General features: G+C 32.4%; 1 protein-coding gene and 1 long non-coding RNA gene across 8 annotated transcripts in view; one reads left to right on the plus strand and one right to left on the minus strand.

The window, feature by feature from the left end:
- Positions 1–3,850: 3,850 nt before the first annotated feature.
- Positions 3,851–21,959, minus strand: part of LOC148611025 (uncharacterized) — a 33,207-nt gene continuing 15,098 nt past the window's right edge. Inside the window, exons 8-17 of one of the 7 annotated variants that reach the window (XR_015924039.1) lie at positions 21,760–21,932; positions 20,372–20,550; positions 19,883–19,953; positions 19,368–19,523; positions 18,639–18,669; positions 13,761–13,795; positions 8,599–8,689; positions 8,109–8,215; positions 6,807–6,945; positions 5,696–6,306 (exon numbers count right to left, since the gene is read on the minus strand). Coding sequence is in view for 5 of the 7 variants with exons in the window: in XM_088591071.1 (XP_088447197.1) it covers positions 6,905–6,945; positions 8,109–8,215; positions 8,599–8,689; positions 13,761–13,795; positions 18,639–18,669; positions 19,368–19,523; positions 19,883–19,953; positions 20,372–20,550; positions 21,760–21,932 (884 nt within the window). In the remaining 2 variants the exon portion in view is untranslated. Of the gene's footprint in view, positions 4,321–5,695; positions 6,307–6,806; positions 6,946–6,969; positions 7,282–8,108; positions 8,216–8,598; positions 8,690–13,760; positions 13,796–18,638; positions 18,670–19,367; positions 19,524–19,882; positions 19,954–20,371; positions 20,551–21,759; positions 21,933–21,959 lie in introns of those variants that run through there. The other 6 variants (XM_088591071.1, XM_088591073.1, XM_088591072.1 and 3 more) reach the window with 6 other exon arrangements.
- Positions 16,810–21,766, plus strand: LOC148611026 (uncharacterized). The gene is made up of 4 exons (XR_015924042.1): positions 16,810–16,935; positions 18,670–19,267; positions 20,309–20,375; positions 21,378–21,766. It is a non-coding gene; the product is annotated as an uncharacterized LOC148611026 (long non-coding RNA).

The following is a 21,959-nucleotide window of genomic DNA, read 5'->3' on the forward strand; positions in this document are numbered from 1 at the left end:
TCAGTAAAAAAGATGGGAAAAATCGATGCTTTATGGTTCTACGATAAAAGTCAGCCAATTATTCTTTATATATGCTTGCTCTATAGCGCATTCTTGTGAATTTTACATTATTATACCAGATAAATATTAACAGTTAATAACTCATGATATCAAGTCAACAATGACTGAAACTTATTCGCGTGAAGTATGCGAATGCAATAGAGTAAAAAGGTCATTGCCATGTTTGAAATAAATTCATTCATAAATATCATAAAGTACTCGAACCCTTCGTTTCTTTTTGTATATACTGATAATTTTGTGTATAAAAATGGAATATTTAAAACTTTAAAGATCGGTTCAAGACTACTCAAAAAATATTTTCTATCACTTTGTGTATAAATTAAACAATGATAAAGACGGTTATAATTGTAATTGAGACATACTGTTATCTTTTATAATGTCCTCGTAAACAACTGATAAGTACGCCAAATGGAGTTACATAACACGTCTATCAAACTCAATAACAATTGCGGTACTTACATCCCGTAGATATCTGATATATAGATAACAGGCCAATAAAAGTGGCATCTGTGTCCATTATGTAAAATATTATATGCTATCCTTCATTTGCCCTCATAAATATTGCAATTCACGTGTCGCCAGATTTCGTTACTATTGTTGTGTTTTATGATGAAAAATTATCATTTCTTCCACTACCGTTTGTCAACAAAGGTATATATGCAATTAATTTGGCTAACATCCTCCATCACAAAAACGTTTCCAACAAAATTCCCTCATACTTCAAAAACAAATCCATACCAATTGTTTCATATTCCTATACTTCACCAATTGCATCCAAAATTTTCAATTATAAAAGCCTATGATTGTTCTTGTTAAAACTCTCCATTCAAATATTGTCTGGTCACGTCGTTACGGGAGATTTAACCATCATCGAAAACTAATCTCTGCGTAATATCCTTTCTAAAGGTCCCAAGAACCGTGAACCACACTCCATAAATTGGAATTATAACTTCTTAATTCTTATGGATGCCGTCGAGGATTATGCAAGAAAATGGATCAAACGAGAACAAGAAGAAATTGATTCTCTGTCAGAGTGGTTAAAGACCGTGAGGTCTTTAATTTTCAAACGAATGAAAGTTTTAAGTAGGTGAATGAGTGCCAAGGCTACAAGGGTTTTCAAAGACCCTGATGTAGCAAAACCATTGTCTATTATACATGACAAATATGTTGTCGTAACAGCAGACAAAGTCAAAAACAACATTGTTTTTGTCTGCAAAACGTTTTACATCCAATGTTTATTATCAGAGGTAAACATAGAAAATAAATGCATTGATAAGATATATACTGCTACCACACTCTCCAAAGAAGAGATTGTGGAAAACTATAAATCTGTGCTATCCTCTTTTGGTCTCTCCACCAAGGACAATGATTGTGATTTACCGTCTATGTACTGGATTCCTAAATTCCACAAGAATCCATACATACGTTTCATAGCTGGATCTGCAAAATGTACCACCAGACTTCTTTCAAAATTTTTAACTTCTATACTCACAATTGTCAAAGAGCGTCTGCAGTCCTACCACAACACTGTTTCTCCCGTAGTGGTATTAACTCAATGTGGATCCTGAAAATTCGACAGATCTTTTGGAGACAATCAGTTCAAGACTATTATCTGAATATAATAGCATTAAAATTTATGATTGTTCAACACTATTTACTTCTATTCCCCATACTCAGTTAAAATCCAGACTTAAAAACATTATACATCGTTGTTTTTTTTTCAAACAAGGTGGTACACCTAGATAGAAATATATAGTTCTTGGTAGAGATTCCTCATACTTTGTAAGAAATAATTCCAAATCATCTTCTTAATATACAGAGGAAGATGTTTACAAAATGCTGGAATTTTAATCGACAACATATTTGTCCAGTGTGGTGGACGTGTTTCAACAAACGGTCGGCATTCCAATGGGAACAAATTGTGCTACTTTACTTGCTGACATATCCCCTCACTCTTTTGAGGCTGATTTATAGCTGATCTGATCCGAAAGAAAGAATATCGTTTGGCTAGATCCTTTGATCTCAGTTTTCGTTATATAAATGATGTATTATCTTTAAACAATCCTAATTTCGGGGATTTGATACATCGCATCTACCCCAAAGAACTTGAGATAAAGGATACTACAGACACTGTGAAGTCAGCATTATATCTTGGCCTACACTTAGAAATCGGTGGTAAAGAAAAACTATTTACCAAACTTTACGACAAACGTGATGACTTTTCATTCAGAATTGTCAACTTTCCTTTCATCTGTGGCAACATCCTTTCAGCACCTACGTATGGAGTATTCATACCACAACTCATACGTTATGTCAGAACTTGCAGAAACTATGCAGACTTTTTGTATCGCGCTAGAAGTCTAAAAAATAGGCTTCTGGAGCAGGGTTATGTTGCTACAAGATTGAAGTCATCACTACAGACGTTTTATGGTCGTTGTCATGAACTCGTGGATCGTTATGGTGTATCCATCAGCACCATGAAAACTGATTTATTCAACGGGTCATAATTTTCCTTTCCTCGTTTGCCTACCCCGGACTTGACTTCTTATGAGCAACTCTGTGGATGTTTCTACATAAGCAGAGTATTGTCATTAATACACTAGAGGAGAGTAGATTAAAATTTCCGCATATTTCCTCATTTTGCAAATCTTTCAAGATGTCATGGCTTCAAAAAACTAATACACCCCCTGAGGAAAGAACTTCTTTTTCAACTCTATCGAGAAATACGTCGGAGACAAGATATTATACCTTAATTGAGAGGGTTTGGAGTACGTTGCTGCACGGCTGAACTCATTTTGGAGATGTCATGCTTACCTAAAGTTCATCATAACGGAAATACTAAAGTTTAGAACCTATCTTGAGCAAACCTATATAGCTTAACATGCCTATTGACGTGAATAATAATAAAAAGCTATTACAATACAGAAAATATTTTTGTAACTGATGTAATCTCGGAACAGGGATTCCTATTATTTGATGAACTCAAGAACAAATATGATATAGTAACAAATTACTTCAAATACTATGTCATCATCCATGCCATACCAGTGAAATGGAGAATACTATTTTAGAGATTAAATGTAGGTTGAATATGAAAAAATAAATATGTTGATTTATTGAAAAGCCAGCAGAAGCCGTGCAAACACTTTTACTAATTGTACGTAGACTAAGAAAAGGAAAGTCCTATAAGAATTCAAGAAATATGGAAGGAGTTTTAGACACAGCTGATTTGGATTAGAACTTTTAACAGAGGAGCACTTTTAAATGTGCTAAAAACTCTTGTTTACAAAATTTTCATCATAGATTAATCTATAAAATTTTGGGTGCTCACGTTTTTCTATTTAAATGTGGTTTAATAGAAACCGAACTATGTATTTTTGTAATGAAAAGAAGACAGTTTTATTTATATTTTGTTATGAATGTATGTACAACAGGAATATCTGGATTGCACTAGTATCTTTTTGTAAGTCATGTGAAATATTTTAAATATCTTCAAGTGTTGTGGTTCTGAGTTTTTTAGACCAAGACATTAATATAGAAGTGAATAGAAGTGAAACATTTTTCGATGATAGCTAATATTCTATTCATAAATGAAGATGTACTGGAACAAAACCATTTGTCTGTGAATATTTAGAATAATGGAAATGTATTTCACTACACTTAAGAAAATGTCTTTAATATATGTTTTCCTTTTAAGCAAAACGATTTTTTACAAAACCAATGGCAATAAAGTAAACTACATTCCTGTTTCTGCCATAATTTAAAAAAGAAATAAAAGATTGCAAACAAATATATCATTCTTTCAAATATTCCATTTTTATAATGTACGAAAAAAATTTATATCTATTTCTGCTAACATAGAAAGACGTAGTTAATACGTGGAAGTTTTATATGTTTTATATACTATGTTTGGCTTTTAGCATACATATAACGATTGATAGAAGGTACCTTGGATACATATAACGATTGATAGAAGGTACCTTGGATACATTGTTTCGTTTAATTTCGTGGTCAATGTCACTGATAGTTAATTTTCCCAAAGGGTTATATCCAGCTAGTCTCACTATATAATAAAATACCCGAACACGAGAACACTTCAAACAAGGGTTCATCAAGCAAGTCAGATGTCATTTTGTTATTTTACCCCATATGAAACAAAATGACGAATGAATCCTGTAGGAAATCAGCTGCTTCCTACCACAAGCTTAAGTATGTTTTCTTTACATTTAATACTTTATTTTGGTGCAGTGACGAGTCAACCTGCAAGTAGAAAATGCTTGATTTACAGAAATACATACACATTGTTATATTGTCAGAAAAAGCAGTCAATAATGAGCTATGATGACTTAAATTGATCATCTAATATAGCTTTATCTGTGGGGAACGAAACTATTTGTACCTTCTGCGACCAGTGGTAATGTGTGACACTACCTATCACACACTTTTTTTGCGTCTGAGTAAAAATTTACCAATTCCTAACAACGTATGCCATTTCCGTTTTACGTCACTTCCAAACGAAAAAAAAATTGAGAAGCAATTATGCCCTTATATAATTTTGTTCATGGCTTAGAGTACAAGTTGTGTAAATTTGTATATGATGTAGCAACAAATGGTAGAATGAACATCGTATATATAGATATCAGTAAGTTACAGCGATTTTTATATATGTTACAACACTTAAATCAACACAATCTTTGCATTTTCTCCATTGAAAGTCATGCTGTTGAGATATACCTTACAACAATTAATTAGAAACTTTATATACCGTACGGTAGAGAGTAAAAGAATTATGTCATGAACATCACCTACTCCTTTAATAGCATCGTGACTTCATATCACAACCCATACGTTATGCCAGAGCTTGCCGTAACTACGCAGACTTTTTGTATCGCGCTAGACTTCTTACTATTAGGCTTCTGGAACAGTTATGTTGCTACAAGATTAAAGTCATGACTACAGAAGCTTTATGATCGTCATCTTGAACTCGTGGATCGTTATGGTGTATCTATCTGCATTATGAAAACTGATTTGTTCAACGTGACAGAGTTTTCCTTTCCTCTTTTGTCTACCCTGGATTTGACTTGAGCAACTTTACGGGTATTTCTAGGAAAGCAGAGGACGCTTACCTTTCCTTTACCAATCCATGCCCCAAGTTTTTAGTCGAATCCGAGTTGCTCATGTACATTTTTTTACTTTGTATGTATTATTTTATTTACTTTATGTTCTTTGTTGTGTTTATCTGTCATCCATGTCTGGTCTTTGTCCCTGGGTTATATTTTTGATTACGCATCTTGGTTCCCTTGATTACTTAGATTACTTTTCTATACAAATCATTCTTCCACACAAATGAAATAAAATATTCACACTTTACATCGTCCAGTGCTATCTGATCAGTTCAAAACACAACAAGATTATTTAAAGACTAACTCATCAGTACGTTTAAGCAAATGTGTTGATGTACTCTGCATCTGTAAGCAATGTGCATTAATTTTCGTAGAGAACAAATACGTGCGAAAAAAGTACCATCGAACTTGATTTTTATTATCCTGATTAGTTTATTGACTTTCCAACCGGAGGACTGTTATAATTGCAAATAAGTACATTTGACAGAAACCGCTAAAATAAATACGTTAACATCATTGATAGAATTTATTTTAATATAGAGACGAAGCAGATTTACAAAGGATTATTGGCACTTTCTGTCGCTCTTCTTTTTCGATAAAGTTTATATGCAATCAATTATAGTGATATAATACACCACACACACTTATCAAACAAATATTGCAATATTTCAAGAATAAGTCTATCCCTATAATCTTAATACCTTTTTATCTCAAACGCGTATTACGGGATCTTTACAATGATAAACACAAACAAAAAAAAAACTCATTTTTGCTTCTATAACATCTTATATTATCACAGGTGATTTGAATACATTAAAATAATATTTGTGCATTATCATATCTATTAGTCTTCATCGCCCTCAGCTAAAACCAATAAATTGTTATTATCATAGATGCAAATAGGGCTTTTCTGGCAATGAAAAAGCGGTAAGATCCATGATTCAAAAAGGGTTCTTTTAAATGCTATGTATCAACAATTTATTACACAATATTCAGTTTAAAAAAAATGTAATGTATTTTTTAATATTCACATCTTCTAGGCGCATTTTGTATTTAACTATTATATTCCCAGCAGTCCAAGTTCGTATCGTCGTGTCTGCTTATCTTAATGTTAAGACCAAATCTAAAATAAAAATACATGTTAATTATAAGTCAAATTGATTTAATAAGATGACATACAAAGTCACAAACACCTACAAATATATCTATTTATGTCATTTAAATTACAAATGCATCGAAAATTCTCCGAGTTCCTGGTGTTAAAATTTCTCATCAGCTTTTTATGTTATCAACTATTCTTAGTGACTACGTGCTCAGTTTATATTTTGAACCTTTTCCACTGTCTGATGTTGTAAAATGTTTTGTTTTTTTAAAGATTTTTGTAATAATTAATTGTTAATGAAAATGCTTAAGTTACTAACCATTATCACTTAAGTTGATTGAATTCGACTTGCAATGAATTTATTTTAGCTGCAGTGTTCATTTATTATCAACTATTCTTAGTGACTACGTGCTCAGTTTATATTTTGAACCTTTTCCACTGTCTGATGTTGTAAAATGTTTTGTTTTTTTTAAAGATTTTTGTAATAATTAATTGTTAATGAAAATGCTTAAGTTACTAACCATTATCACTTAAGTTGATTGAATTCGACTTGCAATGAATTTATTTTAGCTGCAGTGTTCATTTATTATACAAAATATTTCAGCAGAAACATTTACCTCTATGGAACTTCAGTGTATAGCGGAGGGTCTTCTTTTATGTCTAACAAAAATAGAAGGCTGTAAGATGATTGAGGATGATAAAATCATTTACCGTATAGCGGAAAATTTTTCTCGAGATTCTGATTTTCGCTATATATTACTAAAATATTACTAATCAAAGAGTTATCACGAGATCAAGATTCTAGCGAAATTCAAAAGAATGTAATTCTGGGACAAAGACCAGACACGGAAAAAACACACACAACAAAGAACATAAGATAACCAAACTAATACATACAAAGTAATAAAAATAAGATTCCACCAACAACTGGAAGATGGACAAGGTGCAACGGTCGGGTAAGGGTCCGCTGCTTTTCTAGAAACACCTACCGAGTTGCTAAAAAAAGGTCAAGTCCAAATCTAAATTAAAAATCTATCTACTACAAAAGTATATATTATATTTTCTGTTAAAGAGAAAACTTTGAGTAATTTTATTTCACTGTATGGCTATTTATTTTTCGTGCCCCAGGCGGTGGAATGGGGTTCCCCTGGCGTGTTAGATGCAGGGGTTGTCAGGCTATAATACAGAAAACCTGACCGCAAACCATAGTGGTGCACCGTGTTGGGAAAGATGCCACGTTCCTCGCACGTTAAAGAACCCTGCTGTGGTATTGATAGGAGTAGGAACCTTTGCGCTCCGCCACAGGAGGCTAAATTGTTCGACCTTACCCATCCCCCTTTTTTCAGTGGCAATCAAAATTTGTCGACCCTATTATCCTTGTGACCCATCCTTTTTTTTCATTTCATGTTCATTTTATCATCCATTTCATGTTCATTGTTTGAACATAGCTGAAATATTGCTGCTCGGACATTAAACCCCAACAAACAAACAAACAAATATTTATTTTTCGAAACGACTCTTATTTTGAACTAAAAGTCATGTCATTTTGAAGTTCCTTAATTCCGGTAGGGAGTGCTCAACTAAATGATGACAAATCGTTTATAATATGTTGGCAGCTAAAGGGTTACCAAGCAGAATTATGGTTGTGTTTTGTTTTCTTTACTTGATGCTTTAAATTACTATAACGTTTGAAAACGCATCTAAAAATCAAAACAGCATTGGAAAATAAATTGCTAATTTCCTTCATTTTATCAAAGGTTTAAAATTCTACATTATCCAAAAAGTTGAAGAGAAATTCCCTGTTAAGTGGTGTTAATATTTACCTTCTTCACAGTTAATTACTGCATCATTAATAAGGTTTTCTTCCTCAGAAGGAGCTTGCTGTTTATCATACTTTGATTTTCGTTTAACTGGTACATATACTGGGTCCCTAAATACACATGATAACTAGAAATAGTTCCCCACGTACAATACTTAGTTCACATGTCAAAAATTTTTTGGTTTTCCTGTGGCTTTATTATTTTGTTCAATAATAAGTTTTAATATTTCCTGTACTTATTTTGGCACTCCATCACATTATCAATATTAATAATCAGCTATCAATACAAATCAAGGTATTCATTTTTTTTCTGTGAAAAAGTTATTTGAAATTCGTGATTCTTCAATATGTTACAGTACCATAGGCATTTCAATTATGCACATTCCAAGCTAAAATATGAATACAATGAGAGATTTTCTCTGTCTTTGAATAGTAATTGTGTTTTAAGAGAGCTCATTTATAATTAGCGATATATACAATGGATTTATACTTACATATTTTGGAGCTCTTTTCTTTTTGAATATATTTCATGAGAAAGGAATCCAAGCAACAATAGCAATAGAAGACTCAAGGACATTCCCATCCCTGTAATTTACAAGTTGTAGGATACTTCAAAGTTAAGAAACAGAATTATCGGTTTTTACGGTTTTTAACACCATTTTCCCGAGAAAGACTGCAGATTGATCAAGAGCATATAAATTTGTCCTTACTTTTTAACCATCATATGTCGTTTTAACTGCGTATAAGAGAAAAAAGTCCGTCTTATTTTTGACCTATGAGGAGAAAAATGATAAATCTGATAGAGTATGAACAAGCTCACAAAGAGAATATCCTTGCTTCGAGTGGGAGATGATGTTAAGTAAAACACTTAAGTTCAATAACTTCTCTTTATAGTCACCTGGCAACAATTATATTTCCTCAAGTAAATTGACATAAGGTGCCCAATTGTCTTGAGAGGTTTAAAGAATTTTCAGCTTACAAAAAATGAGGACATACGAACAAATGGACGCACAAACTGTGTAGTTCCACTAAATCTCCTCCTAAATTTGTTTTCATTGGTTGATAAAATAATTGATCATAGTTAATAAGGCGACACATATGGTTAAAAATCAATAACACTTTCTACTTTCTTATTTGTATTAAGTGACTTAATAACCATTAATGACTGAATACCCTCTATCACATCGATTTGCAAAATTAACATAATTATAAGACCAAACTCACGGATAACAAAATATAAATTCCACACTACAAATTACTATGATTATATGAAGTTTAAAATTTGTATCCATTTTTATAATGCAATTTTACCAGCAATCGTTCTTTCTGAGTTGGACGCGTTTTTCTTGCCGTTTTCTGTAAATTTGTGACGCGTTGTCTAAATGTAATGAGAAAATTATCTGGTGTTTATAGGAAATTTCGGGCAAGACAAAATTCATTATCAAAATGAAAAATAAAAGTATGAGCAAGAAGCACTGTACATAGTTTTAATAGACGAAAACAACGACTATAAAAATACAACCTAAACTAATGGAATAAAATGTTTAATGTATAACACACTTTCACTTTGAAGTCCCCAAAAATGATATTTCTTTATGTACATTTACATATGAGGCATATATATCCTAGACAATGTGTTATCACCTATAAAGTTGTATCAAATGAATTGAGTGGAATACGTAGAGTTTCACGTACGGAAAATGTGAAAAGACAAACGGACGGATGAACAGACATGGTGATTCTGAAATACACTCAAAACATTTGATCGCGTGTACGGTTTTATAATCTTTTTCTTTTATTAAAATATCTTTGTTGGTAGTCTACAATCCATTATTAAAACGAAATAATATTCAGATTACGTAAACCAGTCGCAGATGCAAGGACTGGCGTGCCGGGCGTACGCCCTCCCCCCCCCCCCAATCAGTAAGAACAAATTTTTCACCGCAAGTTTCACCCCATAATATTTTTGCCTTGCTTTGCATGGCATTTAATTCAATTAACGCCTCCCCTCAACTCAAATCCTGGGTCCGCCCCTGTAAACATAAAGTATTCAACTTGTTCATGCAATTATACAATGTTTAGTAATGATATGATGTCATAACAATTTGTTAATGTAGATGCAAAATATATGTCTTAGAACTGTGCATACACTATTATAAATAATCATTACCACTGTGAAGATAGATATTCATTAATATACCAAATTTCTCTCTGAAAAGGTTTCATTTATCTTTTGAAAGGTATAAGAATAAGTATCAATTTTCTCTTTAGAATACTAAAAAGGAAGGAAAACAAATATTTTGAAGAGGCATCACTTAAAGACATACAACTGATGAGGCACTTTGCTCAGAGGATATATAAATTAACAACTTCCGAATACATAAATTAATAATTTCCATGTTGTTTTGCACGATAATATCAAATATAACTTTATCAGATGATAGTTTAATTGTAAAGTCAAAAATTTAAATCCCCCATTTTTCAGAAGTGTCCCAAAAAATTTAATTTTACACATTCAAATTATTTGTGCTCAATAGTTTCTACTTTATAACATTGTTCACACTTCTGTAACAAATACTTATTTGCGGTTATTTCTGTGCAATACCGTGTTCTGGAACGATTTGAGACGATTTTCAATCGTGCTGTTGAAAGGAAATTGATAAATATTCTACCATGTTTGTCTGTCAAATTTAACTTCGAAAAAGTCATTCTATTTTCTTCAGCTGCAGGAGCAATTTTTGCCTTATTTAACAACATATAACGGACATTTTGAAAGCAAATCGTACTCAGGGGCAATGAAATCAAGGGAACGACGATTCTAGCGGAAATCAAATGAATGCAATCCAGGAACAAAGAGTTGGAAAACAGACACACACATGAAAGAACATAAAACAACCAAAATAATATATACAAAGTAACGAAAGTAAATTAGTAACTCGGACTCCATAAAAAAAATTGTAGCAAGGACCAGGTGCACCGGTAGGGTAAGCGTCTGCTGCTTTTCTTGTTTTCATGACTAAACACTAATTTGAAAGAACTGCTTTCAATCTTGACATAATCTTCTAAAAGTAAAAGTTTCTAAGAATGCGGAAAAAACATGAAATCTGTCTGAAATCATCAATTATTCTAAGGCATATTTTAGCTGAATCTACATCTTTAAAAAAAAAATACGTTGTGTCATCGTCTAATTGTGACGTCTTAATCTCTACACCTCCAATCTTTATCCCATATATGTTTTTTTTTATTTTCCTGAATGTTAATCGCCAAAATCTCTGCCGCCAAATAATTTTTAAAAAGTGAAAGAAGAGCATGGACCAGGTGCAAACTATCAAAATCGTAAAATTCAACACCACATTCGTTTATTAATCTTGTTCTCTATCTCATCTTTGACTCTATCACTTTGTTCTTGGATCAAATTTACGTTTTTTTCTCTATAAATAGAATACTCTAAATATTCTAAGTTTTGGTACAACTTCTGCTTATGTTCGCATCTAATCTTGCTCTTCATTTTAGAGAACTTAATTGTTGCACCTCCGATTTCTCAATGGATAGTGTACCATTTTCATCACATTCATACTCATACTTAGCGTTGCAGTCAATAATTATTTCCCTAATCGCTGTCTGCTAGAAGGTCTAAATTAAACTTCCAAAAACCGAGACCTCAAGGGTCAAATTCATTACCAGCAAGTGTAAGAAGAATTTTACTAGTTAGTTTTGAGTTAGGGTTGGATCGAATCCTTATCTACACAAAAAAAGCAATAGTTCAGAGATCAACCAAACGACAAAATGACATGGAAATAGAATTTTCATCTGGATTACTGTATTTCTTAACATCGCAAGACCAATCAAGTAACTTATAAGTATATTTTTCTGGCAGGTACTTCAGGGTACTTATTTTTGTACAAAACAAAGGATAAAAAACGTATTAAACTCTCCACCCATGATATTATTTCTATCGAGTTCATCTGGGAATTGTAGTCGAAATTTGTTAAGACAAGCTGACTGGTCATAAGTTTTAGTAGGTGCGTAAAAGTTGATAAGCAAAAGGTAAACGCCATCAACTTCATCATATTGTCAGCCCCAGGAATCTGCCGAATCATTCCCTATCTTTTCTACAAATTTATAGTCTAAATTACTATCAAACAATATTGCAACGCCTCTACTGTTGCTTGTACCATGTCCAAAATGAATATCTCCCCGCCTTTCCGAAGCCTTTAGAAGCCAAGCAAATGTGTTTTGACTGACTGACCTTTTCCATAAATCAAGTCATAATTACCTATCTTTCCTTTGGTACAAGAGATGGCTTTGACTCAGGACAATGATACCCGTATATTATTTGAAGTGCATGGTTAATAATGAAATTTTACTACAATTGGTCTTGGATTTTCAGATAATGTGAATGAACCTATGCGGTGTGTATTGTCTTGGTTTTTTTTTACCTTCAGGCTCATGGGTTTGTAGTTGTTGTTTTCTTGTCTTTTCCCAAATAGGACATAATACCCTGTTCACATTACTTGTCCGGTTTCACACAGTACATTTTACTATCTCAAAACATCTTTATATATATTCAAATTGTGTATGTTTTACAAATGTTTTTCTCAGCACACGAAAAAAACTTAACCGCCAATAAGGCTGTTGATCTCGATTTTATAATCGATCATTGGACGACAAATGCAAGTCAGTGACGACGTTTTTGTTTTAAGGGTGGAAGTTACAACTAACAATTAAATACCTTCTGTTCATCTTTATATATCGATTCTACATAATACTGATAACAACAATTTAATGGAAGATCAACAATGGTTTAGACTTGAAATTGAAATGATAATCAATATAATGTAAGCAATATAATATTGCAATTTATCACCAGCTGTCGTCAATTCGGATTCGAACATATTTTTGTAAGTGTTTTTCGAAATGTTTGACGTGGTCTAGATGTAGAGAGAAAATTATTTTTTCTGTTAATGTCAATGGTAAATTACATATTAGTCTTATAAAACCACCCTTCATTTCAAATGGAAAAAAAGTGTGTAACATTCTGTATTATTATGTCGTAACAAAACTTTGGAAGTTGAAGTAGAGTAAAAAATACAAAGATAGTATGTTCTTAAGGGCGGACGAACAACCAAAACGTTATTATCAATGAAAATAATGTTTTACCATGGACGTATATAGTGAAATATCATTAACTATGACGATAGCGTTTAAAATTTGATAAATAATTTTGGGATTTATTCATTCTAATCGGCTAAGTTGCTGTATTTAATCATTTTCTATAATAGACTAGAAACGATTGCCACAAATTAGATATTATTTCATACGCAGTAAACAAAAAGATGGTTATTTGGGTCGTCAAATGTTCCTACGCTGTTGCTTGTATGTCATGCGAGGACATAGAAACTAGCGATAATTTTCATTTTCACTCGACTGGCGTGAGATTAAAAATTATCGTATAGCAAGATCAAAGGGATTTTAAACAAAATAGCGATAAATACAATTACTGGTTCGACGTTCAAATAAACAGATAGTGAATGTGATATGTTGAACTATTTGTTTCACAATCACTGAGCGTTGTACTAAGACGTGTTACTCTTGGAGCATTGGTACTTGCCTCGTATTTTATCATCATAATTAAAAAAGAATAAAACCGACTTACATGTCCAATTTGTCTCACACTTCCCGTCAGAGCATCTGAAAAAAAAGCAGTTATGCAGTATAGCAGATTTATCCATAACCAAGGTTCATGAATACTAATACAGGTAACTCTTCACGGAATCCATTATTTTATTTTTGTCCTATCAACATAATATTCAGATCCGCTTCATGATCACTACTGAAAGAAGATTGCATTGCTTTTGTATTCAATATTAAAAAGCATGTGGCATGAATAGTTTATTTTACTACCAAAACTAGTCCCACCGGTCCAATACTTTTTTTTTTGTTTCTTTCTAATATTATTACAACAGATCAAGCAAAACTGTTTACAAACACATTGTGATAATTGCGATAATTACTTATATTTCATCTAAAAGACAGTGATCCAATTCAATCAAATGTCGCAATTGTATTGCTCGTGTAAACAAAAATGATAATAATAAGCCTCTCTAAAGACCTGATTTCTCTTATCCGGAGTGACGGTAATATTTTTAACAAGCTAATTCAGTTATATGTCATCAGATTCACATTATTTGAAACTGGATAAGAAACATTGGAAAACTTACGAAAACCCATTTCATCTTGTAATATTTAATAGAATGCATAATAAAAATTCATATATTCAACTTACTTTTAAAGTATGAATGTAACACATAAAAAAGTTTACTGTTTATCTTATCTACAAAACATCAATTTTATGCTAAACCGCACAACTATGTTCAAATTAATGGACTTGGAATACAAAACTATATTAAGCCATCTCTCGTACAAAAAATTAAAATATTTCAAACTAGCAACAGTAGTTTCTTGGTTCTTCGTTCAAGGTATTATCATATGTTTCATAGTTCTATAGCTCATCCTAAAGATCCAACTGAACACAATATCTTTCCACAGATTAGAGAAATACGTTTACTGAAACTACTTCAGTTTATTTTATTGTTTAAAAGAAATGGAGTATTACTTTATCATATTTATTCGTTTCCCAAACAAATCCAGGATGTTTGACAAAAAGCAATCAAATAACACTTTAACATAAATGCTTGTATATTTAAATTGTACGTAAATGAACCACCATTCTGTCGGATATCAAAAGAATGTAATCCTGTGACCAGACATGGAAAACAGACATACGCAACAAACAACATAAAATAACCAAAATAATGTGTACATAGCAACAAAAGTAAATGATCAACTCGGACTCCACTAAAATCTGGGAGCATGGGAGCAAAAAATCCATACGCAGGTGCTGAAGGGATATTGCCAGAGATGAAAGGAAAGTTGGCAATTCTAAATGAAAAGTCATCACGTTTGTCGTAAAGTTTGGTCAATAGTTTTCCCTTACCATTGATTTCTAAGTGTAGGTCAAGATATGAGGCTGACTTCACAGTGTCTGTATCCTTTATCTCAAGTTCTTTGGGATAGATGCGATGTATCAAATCCCCGAAATTAGTATTGTTTAAAGATAACACGTCATGTATATATCGGAAACTGAGATTAAAGAATCTAGTTAAACGATATTCTTCCTTTCGGATCAGATCACGTATAAAGTCAGCCTCATTAAAGTGAAGGAATGGGTCAGCAAGTAGAGGAGCACAATTTGTTCCCACTGGAATGCCGACGGAAAAACGTGTCCATCACAGTGGACAGATATGTTGTCGATTAAATTCCAGCATTTTGTAAACGTCTTCTTCTGTATATTTGGAAGATGATTAGGAATTATTTCTTACAAAGTATGAGGAATCTCTACCAAGAACTATATATTTGTATATAGGTGCACCATCTTTTCTGGAAAAACAACGATGTATAATGTGTTTAAGTCGGAATTTAACTGAGTATGGGGAATATAAGTATACAGTGTTGAAACATCATAGGTTTTAATGCTATTATATTCTGATAATGGTCTTGAACTGATGGTCTCCAGAAGATCTTTCGAATTGTTCAGGATCCACATTGAATGAATACCACTACGTGAGCAACAAGTGTTGCGATAGGACTGCAGACGCTCTTTGACAGCTGTGAGTACAGAAGGTAAAAGTTTTGAAAGAGGTTTGGTGGTACATTGCAAATCCAGCTATGTAAAGTCAATTGTATGGATTATTGTGGAGTTTAGGAATCCAGTACCTAGACGGTAAATCAGAATCATCGTCTTTGGGTAGAGAGACCAAATGAGGATAGCACAGATCTATGGTTTTCCACAATCTCTTCTTTGGAGAGTGTGATATTAGTATAGGTTTTACCATTGCTATTATTTTCTACGTCTACCTCTGATAATAAATATTTGATATAATACGTTTTGCAAACAAAAAAAAACAATGTTGTTTTGAGCTTTGTCTGCTGGTAAGACAACACATTTGTCATGTATAGTAGACAATGTTTTTGCTACTTCGGGATCTTTGAAAATTGATGTTTGGCACTGACATTGGCACTCGTTGACCTACTTAAAACATTCATTCTAATTAAAATTAAAGACTTCACAGTCTTTAACCACTCTGACAGGGAATCAATGTCTTCTTCTTCTTGTTTTATCCATTTTCTTGCGTAGTCCTCATTGGCATCCATAAGAACTTGTAATGCCAATTAACTCTCAAATCATGTCCATTTGAAACATCGTAGATCAGATCTTGCTATGTGGTCAAATTTTTTAAAAGATGGGATTGGTGTACTATTTTTATGATGATGTTGTAAACGCTTCAGATATACAATTATATACTGGTGCTACAAATGTTTCCTTTGGTAGCTTTTATGATTATTAGTGGTTTCAAGTTGAATTTCCAAATGATTTATTGAATAAGCAAACGTCTATAGCATTTTTATATCCGATTGTAATGGCTTGTATTTTATGGGTAAATAAGTGGTGTAGGAAAGAAAAAATGTTTAACTGTGACAACTTAGCAACAGTTGAAATAATAAATAACGGACGTTCAAAGGTATCAAAGTATCATGAAACTAATGAGAAAATTGACCTATTACTCAGATATGTACAGTTATGCGATTCCTGCGAGGCAAATACCAGGTGTGGACAATATTCATGCGAGACATATATTAGTGGTGGACAATATTCATGTGAGACATATATCAGGGGTGGACAATATGCATGTGAGAGATATACCAGGGGTGGACAATATTCATGTGAGACATACACTAGGTGTGGACAATATTCATGCTAGACATACCAGGTGAGGAAAATACTATAGCTGATCCTATGTCTCGTCACCGGGACACAAAATTCAGGAGATTGGCTCAACAGGCAAATGCAAACCCGATACCTTGTCTTCCACTTTCAATTTTGATTATGAGCTAGGTAGCCAACTGTAGTTTCCAACAATTGACGAAGATCATGTGTTATATTTCATTACTTATTGTCAGAATACCTTTCATCTCAAACATGATACAATTAATTTGTATTTAGCTCGCATTCGTCATTTCTACATACGATATAACGGTATTGACCCATTGGAAAAGAATTTATGAATAGGCAATATTATGAGAGGCATTAAAAATCACAGGAAGAGTGGAAGAGAGAAAGATTACCTATGTTTTTATACTTTATGCTAGAATTTGTTTTTAAATGAACAGTTTTGGGATTTTTGCGATGAATTTACTTGTAGATTTTCTGAAGAAGGAAGGTGTGACAAAGATATATGATATCTCCCTAGAAATGGAGCAGAAATAGGTTTATATTTAACTAGCGGTCAACTAATGGCGACCCTTTTTGATAAAGTAATAACAATATATAAAAACTTTACTTTTTATCCAATTTATACAATGGTGAAGTACACTGAATCAAGGAAAACATCTGGTGCCAACCTAGTTCACTTTTGTTAACGATAGTACATGTACGTTTCCGCTAAGTATAAATACTTTCATCAGTATATCTATTAAAACAAATATGATATGATGATAGTATATTTACTGGCCATTCCTTCCAAATAGGAGCAGCAACATCAGCTGCAAGTAGTTGAGTACAAGATCATGTGACTCAAGCACATGGCCATTTGTCATTAGATTGTTGTATTAGATACATTCAAGTTCATCAAAATTTCATTTAGAATGCTCAGTATGAAATATATTTAAGAGGTTAATGCTTTATATCATTATAAGCATTACGTATATTTCATATTTTCACATGATTGTAAATGTAGGGTATTAATGGCCTCTCTTATTAAAATAGTTTAACTCGTTATGGATGATATTGATGATTTTGTGTAATAACTTATTTTTTCCCACTCAATAATACATTTATTTAAGGGTTCGTGTTGCCTGACTGGGTTCTACCTTGAGCGACTTAATCCCATATCTTAGGTCATATATCATTGCACGTGACTGGTTTCTACCTCAGGAGTTTAATCCACGATTTATAATGACTGGGTTCTACCTCAGGAATTTACTCATTACATATCCTGACATGGTTCTACCACAGGTGTTTGGCAAGAAGAGGTTGTAACATAACTTTGATTTTTATTTTTGTTTGCATGTATATATACGTATCTTATTATATATATATATATATATTGCTAGAGAAGTGAGCAGCCCCCAAGAAGCCAAAAAATTGATGCTATGTGTTTATAGATGTATTTTATTGTATACATGATTTTTCTGAAGAGGCTAGTCATATATTATCCTCTCTATATATTATTTAACAGTAAACATATCAGAACACAATATCTTATGAATTGGGAAATTAAACATGAGATAACATAACCTCGTAAAATAGATAATATATCTCACATAAATTAATTCTGAAAACACTCCTTTACAAGCCAAATAGAGGTCTTGTTATTCCATATGGTCAAAATGATTAAGCGTTTCTTTACACATAAGAATGCATTCTAATCATAATTATGTCATGTAGTGTTTGATTCCAGCAAATTCTACTTACGCAAATATTTGCCAAATCTTTTCTTTTGCAGCTAGAGAAAAATAAAGAACAATATTTGTCAAAATATTTTTTGCAACGCTAAAAGGTCTATACATACACGAAAGGCGGAATATTGCACACCATACTACACAGTAAAATTGTCAAATATTGTGTCTGGCATAAGAGATAAAACTGGAATCAAAAACTGTACCAATGAGAGTGAAAACGTAATAAAAGTGATTAGTGATTAGTGTGATAATCTATAGTGGCTAAAGACAAAACAGATATCAAAGAGTGGATTGGTTTTGGCACATCTTGACAAAATACTTAGTCTATCATAATGATATTGTAAATATAGCGCACGCATGGAACGAACTTAAAGCGGTGATATTTTACCTGAGGTATATAGAAAGAGGTGAAACAAACGTGAAGCGGTGATATTTTACCTCAGGTACAGGGAAACAGGTGGAACAAACATGAAGCAGTGATATTTTACCTGAGGTGTAGGGAAACAGGTGGCATAAACTGCGTAAATCAGTATCATCAAAAATAATTGGCGTAAACAATTTAAAGATAACTTATGTGTATTTTGAGTTTTTTGTTATCATTTTGTGCTTTGTATTAACTCAAGATGAAGAGATGATACACAGGTAAGCTTTTACCTTTACATTGGGTACTCGAACACTACATAGTGTATAGACGCTTTTTGGTTGATATGATAACGGTATGAAAACATACAGAAATACCTACGTTTACATATTCTGCCAGGTTTACTGTTAGGGTCGAGAGATTGATCCTCATATTCGCTGAAACATGAACACATATAACTTCCTTTGGTATTAATACACCAAGCTAACTCAGAACAGTCACTGGCGTGCCCATACCAATCCGTACACTCATCAAAATCTGTTGTACAGATTTTAATCACATATTAAAAATTATATAAACAAACATTTTGTGTAAAACGGGAGACAATGCATTGTATATTAGATATAAACTAATCATTACAGTTCTTGTTCTTTTTTGTTTTTGTTTTTTTAATTTTTATTTTATCTCATTTCATCTAATTTTTATTATTATATTTTTTGTCACTATCCTTGTTTAAAACTTCTCAACTTGTAAAGGTCGTAGAGTTTTATTTAAACAGTTCGATTGTAGTAAATCGAATTAAACTATTATTAAAAAGTGTTTATGTTTTAATATTATCGATGCAATAATTTGTTCAGGATATTTCAAAACATTTGCAAGCATATGTAATACTCCACCGTCCATAAGTATATGCTCATCGAAAGGTCTTCCAACTTTTAGATTACTTTTACCAAGAACACCATCATTTCTATAAAAAAAAAATAGAAACCAATATTTTCATTATTTTTATATTTTTGAATACAGAAAACTGGCAATATTTTTTTAATGTGGTAATCGATAACTCTTTACTGAAGTGCCTTAGCCAATATCAGTAACTTGGCGTACATATGGTCTGATTCTAGATTATTGAATTTTCATAATAGGCATTTTCACAATAACTTTGGGGTCGTTGTTACTTTGCAGAGAGTTAAGTAGTAACGTTTTTGACGTTGGAAATCAATCTACAAATATTGTGACGTTTTTTGTTTTATTTTTTTTTTTTTTTTTTTTTTTTTTTTTTTTTTGAAAAGAGTGTCCACTCACTTGGTTTCTTATAATTACAGCTCTACGATGATCGTGAAATGGTCTACAACATAATTAAATGAGTTCATCGGTTAAATACTCACCTTTGTAAGTATTCAATAAGAATCCTACTCAGTTGAGTTGCATTGAAAACATTATAGTAATCCTCTTTAACATTGACCAGGCCACTGACTTGTATTCCATGTTTAATCTCTGTCATATTTATAAACGATGATGATACAAATCTCGACCACAACGAACTTCGGTTAAAGGAGTAATCAAGCTGAAACGAAAATTTTGATTTTACATATCAATAAGGATTGTAAAAAAAAACTCTGACGTGATGCAGGAAGATATAACTGCATGTAGTTCAGTTTTTATTTGAATAATGAAATAACATTGTCAAATATACTGGGAGAAATTTTGCCCCGATAAAAAAAGAAAACAAAATAATAAATAATCCCCTGGTAAACATGTTGCAAGTTCAGCATATAAAAAAGTATACGTGATTAGTCTATCGAACTGAAATTCAAGTCAAGATATGTTTAAGCTTGTTATCTTCTGGAGAATTTTCATTTCCATAAAGCTTTTACGTTCAGTTTCAGATAAATATACTTTCAAAAAACATTTTCTAAATAAAAGGAAATTGGATAACCGTTTATACTTTAGGCACGCTTACCTTACCGGTGCACCTGGTCCATGCTCCCAGTTTTTAGTGGAGTCAGAGTTGCTCATTTGCTTTTGTTACTTTGTATGTATGATTTTAGTTACTTTATGTTCTTTGTTGTGTATGTCTGTTTTCCATGTCTGGTCTTTGTACCTGGATTACATTCTTCTGATTACCGCTATAACCTTGGTTCCCTTGATTACTCTCCTAAGCACATATATAATTGGTTTCCCGATATTCCTCTGGTTCTTTGTATCGTATAGAACGCAGACTTAATGACAGTGTTAAATTAAGCTAAATACGTCCATTGGAGTATCCTGCCAACGAACTAAGGTTTTTACAGAACGGGTTAATAATTGCCCTTACGATATGTAGACGTGTAAAATTATTAAGTTGGTTATATTTCCTTTGCAGGAACCAGGTTATCTTTCTTCTACTTGTAGGAATCGAGAATTAGCCTTCACTGATGCAAAATGAAAAATGCAATTAGAATGAGTTTTACTTGCAAATTGTGTGGACAGGTGTAAAGACTGGATTCAAAGATTCTGTATAATCAATAGAAGACACATGTCGTATGATTGTCAATGAAATAGTCATCCACTAAATGCCAAATAACGAACAATTTAATTTCTAAAGACACCACACGGTCTTCAGTGGTGGGCAAAATCCATACCATATAGAGTTAAGATAAATATTACTTTCACCATAGTTTTTAAAACCAATTAAGTGTTTTCATTTCTTTAAGTTAACTAAGATATGATACTGTCGTACATCACCAATAGGACACGATTGGTCAGATGACTGGTAGGTATAAACGATACTTACTCCTAGTATGTGAAGTCTCAACTTCATATCTCTAAACTTTCTAGTGTTGTTATTGGAATATTGTTTAATATACTTGAAAGGAGTAAATAGATAACATCGTTCGTCATCCGGGTCCTTTGGATAACAACCTAATTCTTCTGTTATATTGACTCTGATGAAATAGGACTGGACTTCTAAAATTCAGAAACCATTAATAATTG

The sequence above is a fragment of the Perna viridis genome, chromosome 7 (assembly GCF_037379345.1).
Source record: "Perna viridis isolate PV_CMFRI_1.1 ecotype Kerala chromosome 7, ASM3737934v1, whole genome shotgun sequence".
Lineage (NCBI taxonomy): Eukaryota > Metazoa > Mollusca > Bivalvia > Mytilida > Mytilidae > Perna > Perna viridis.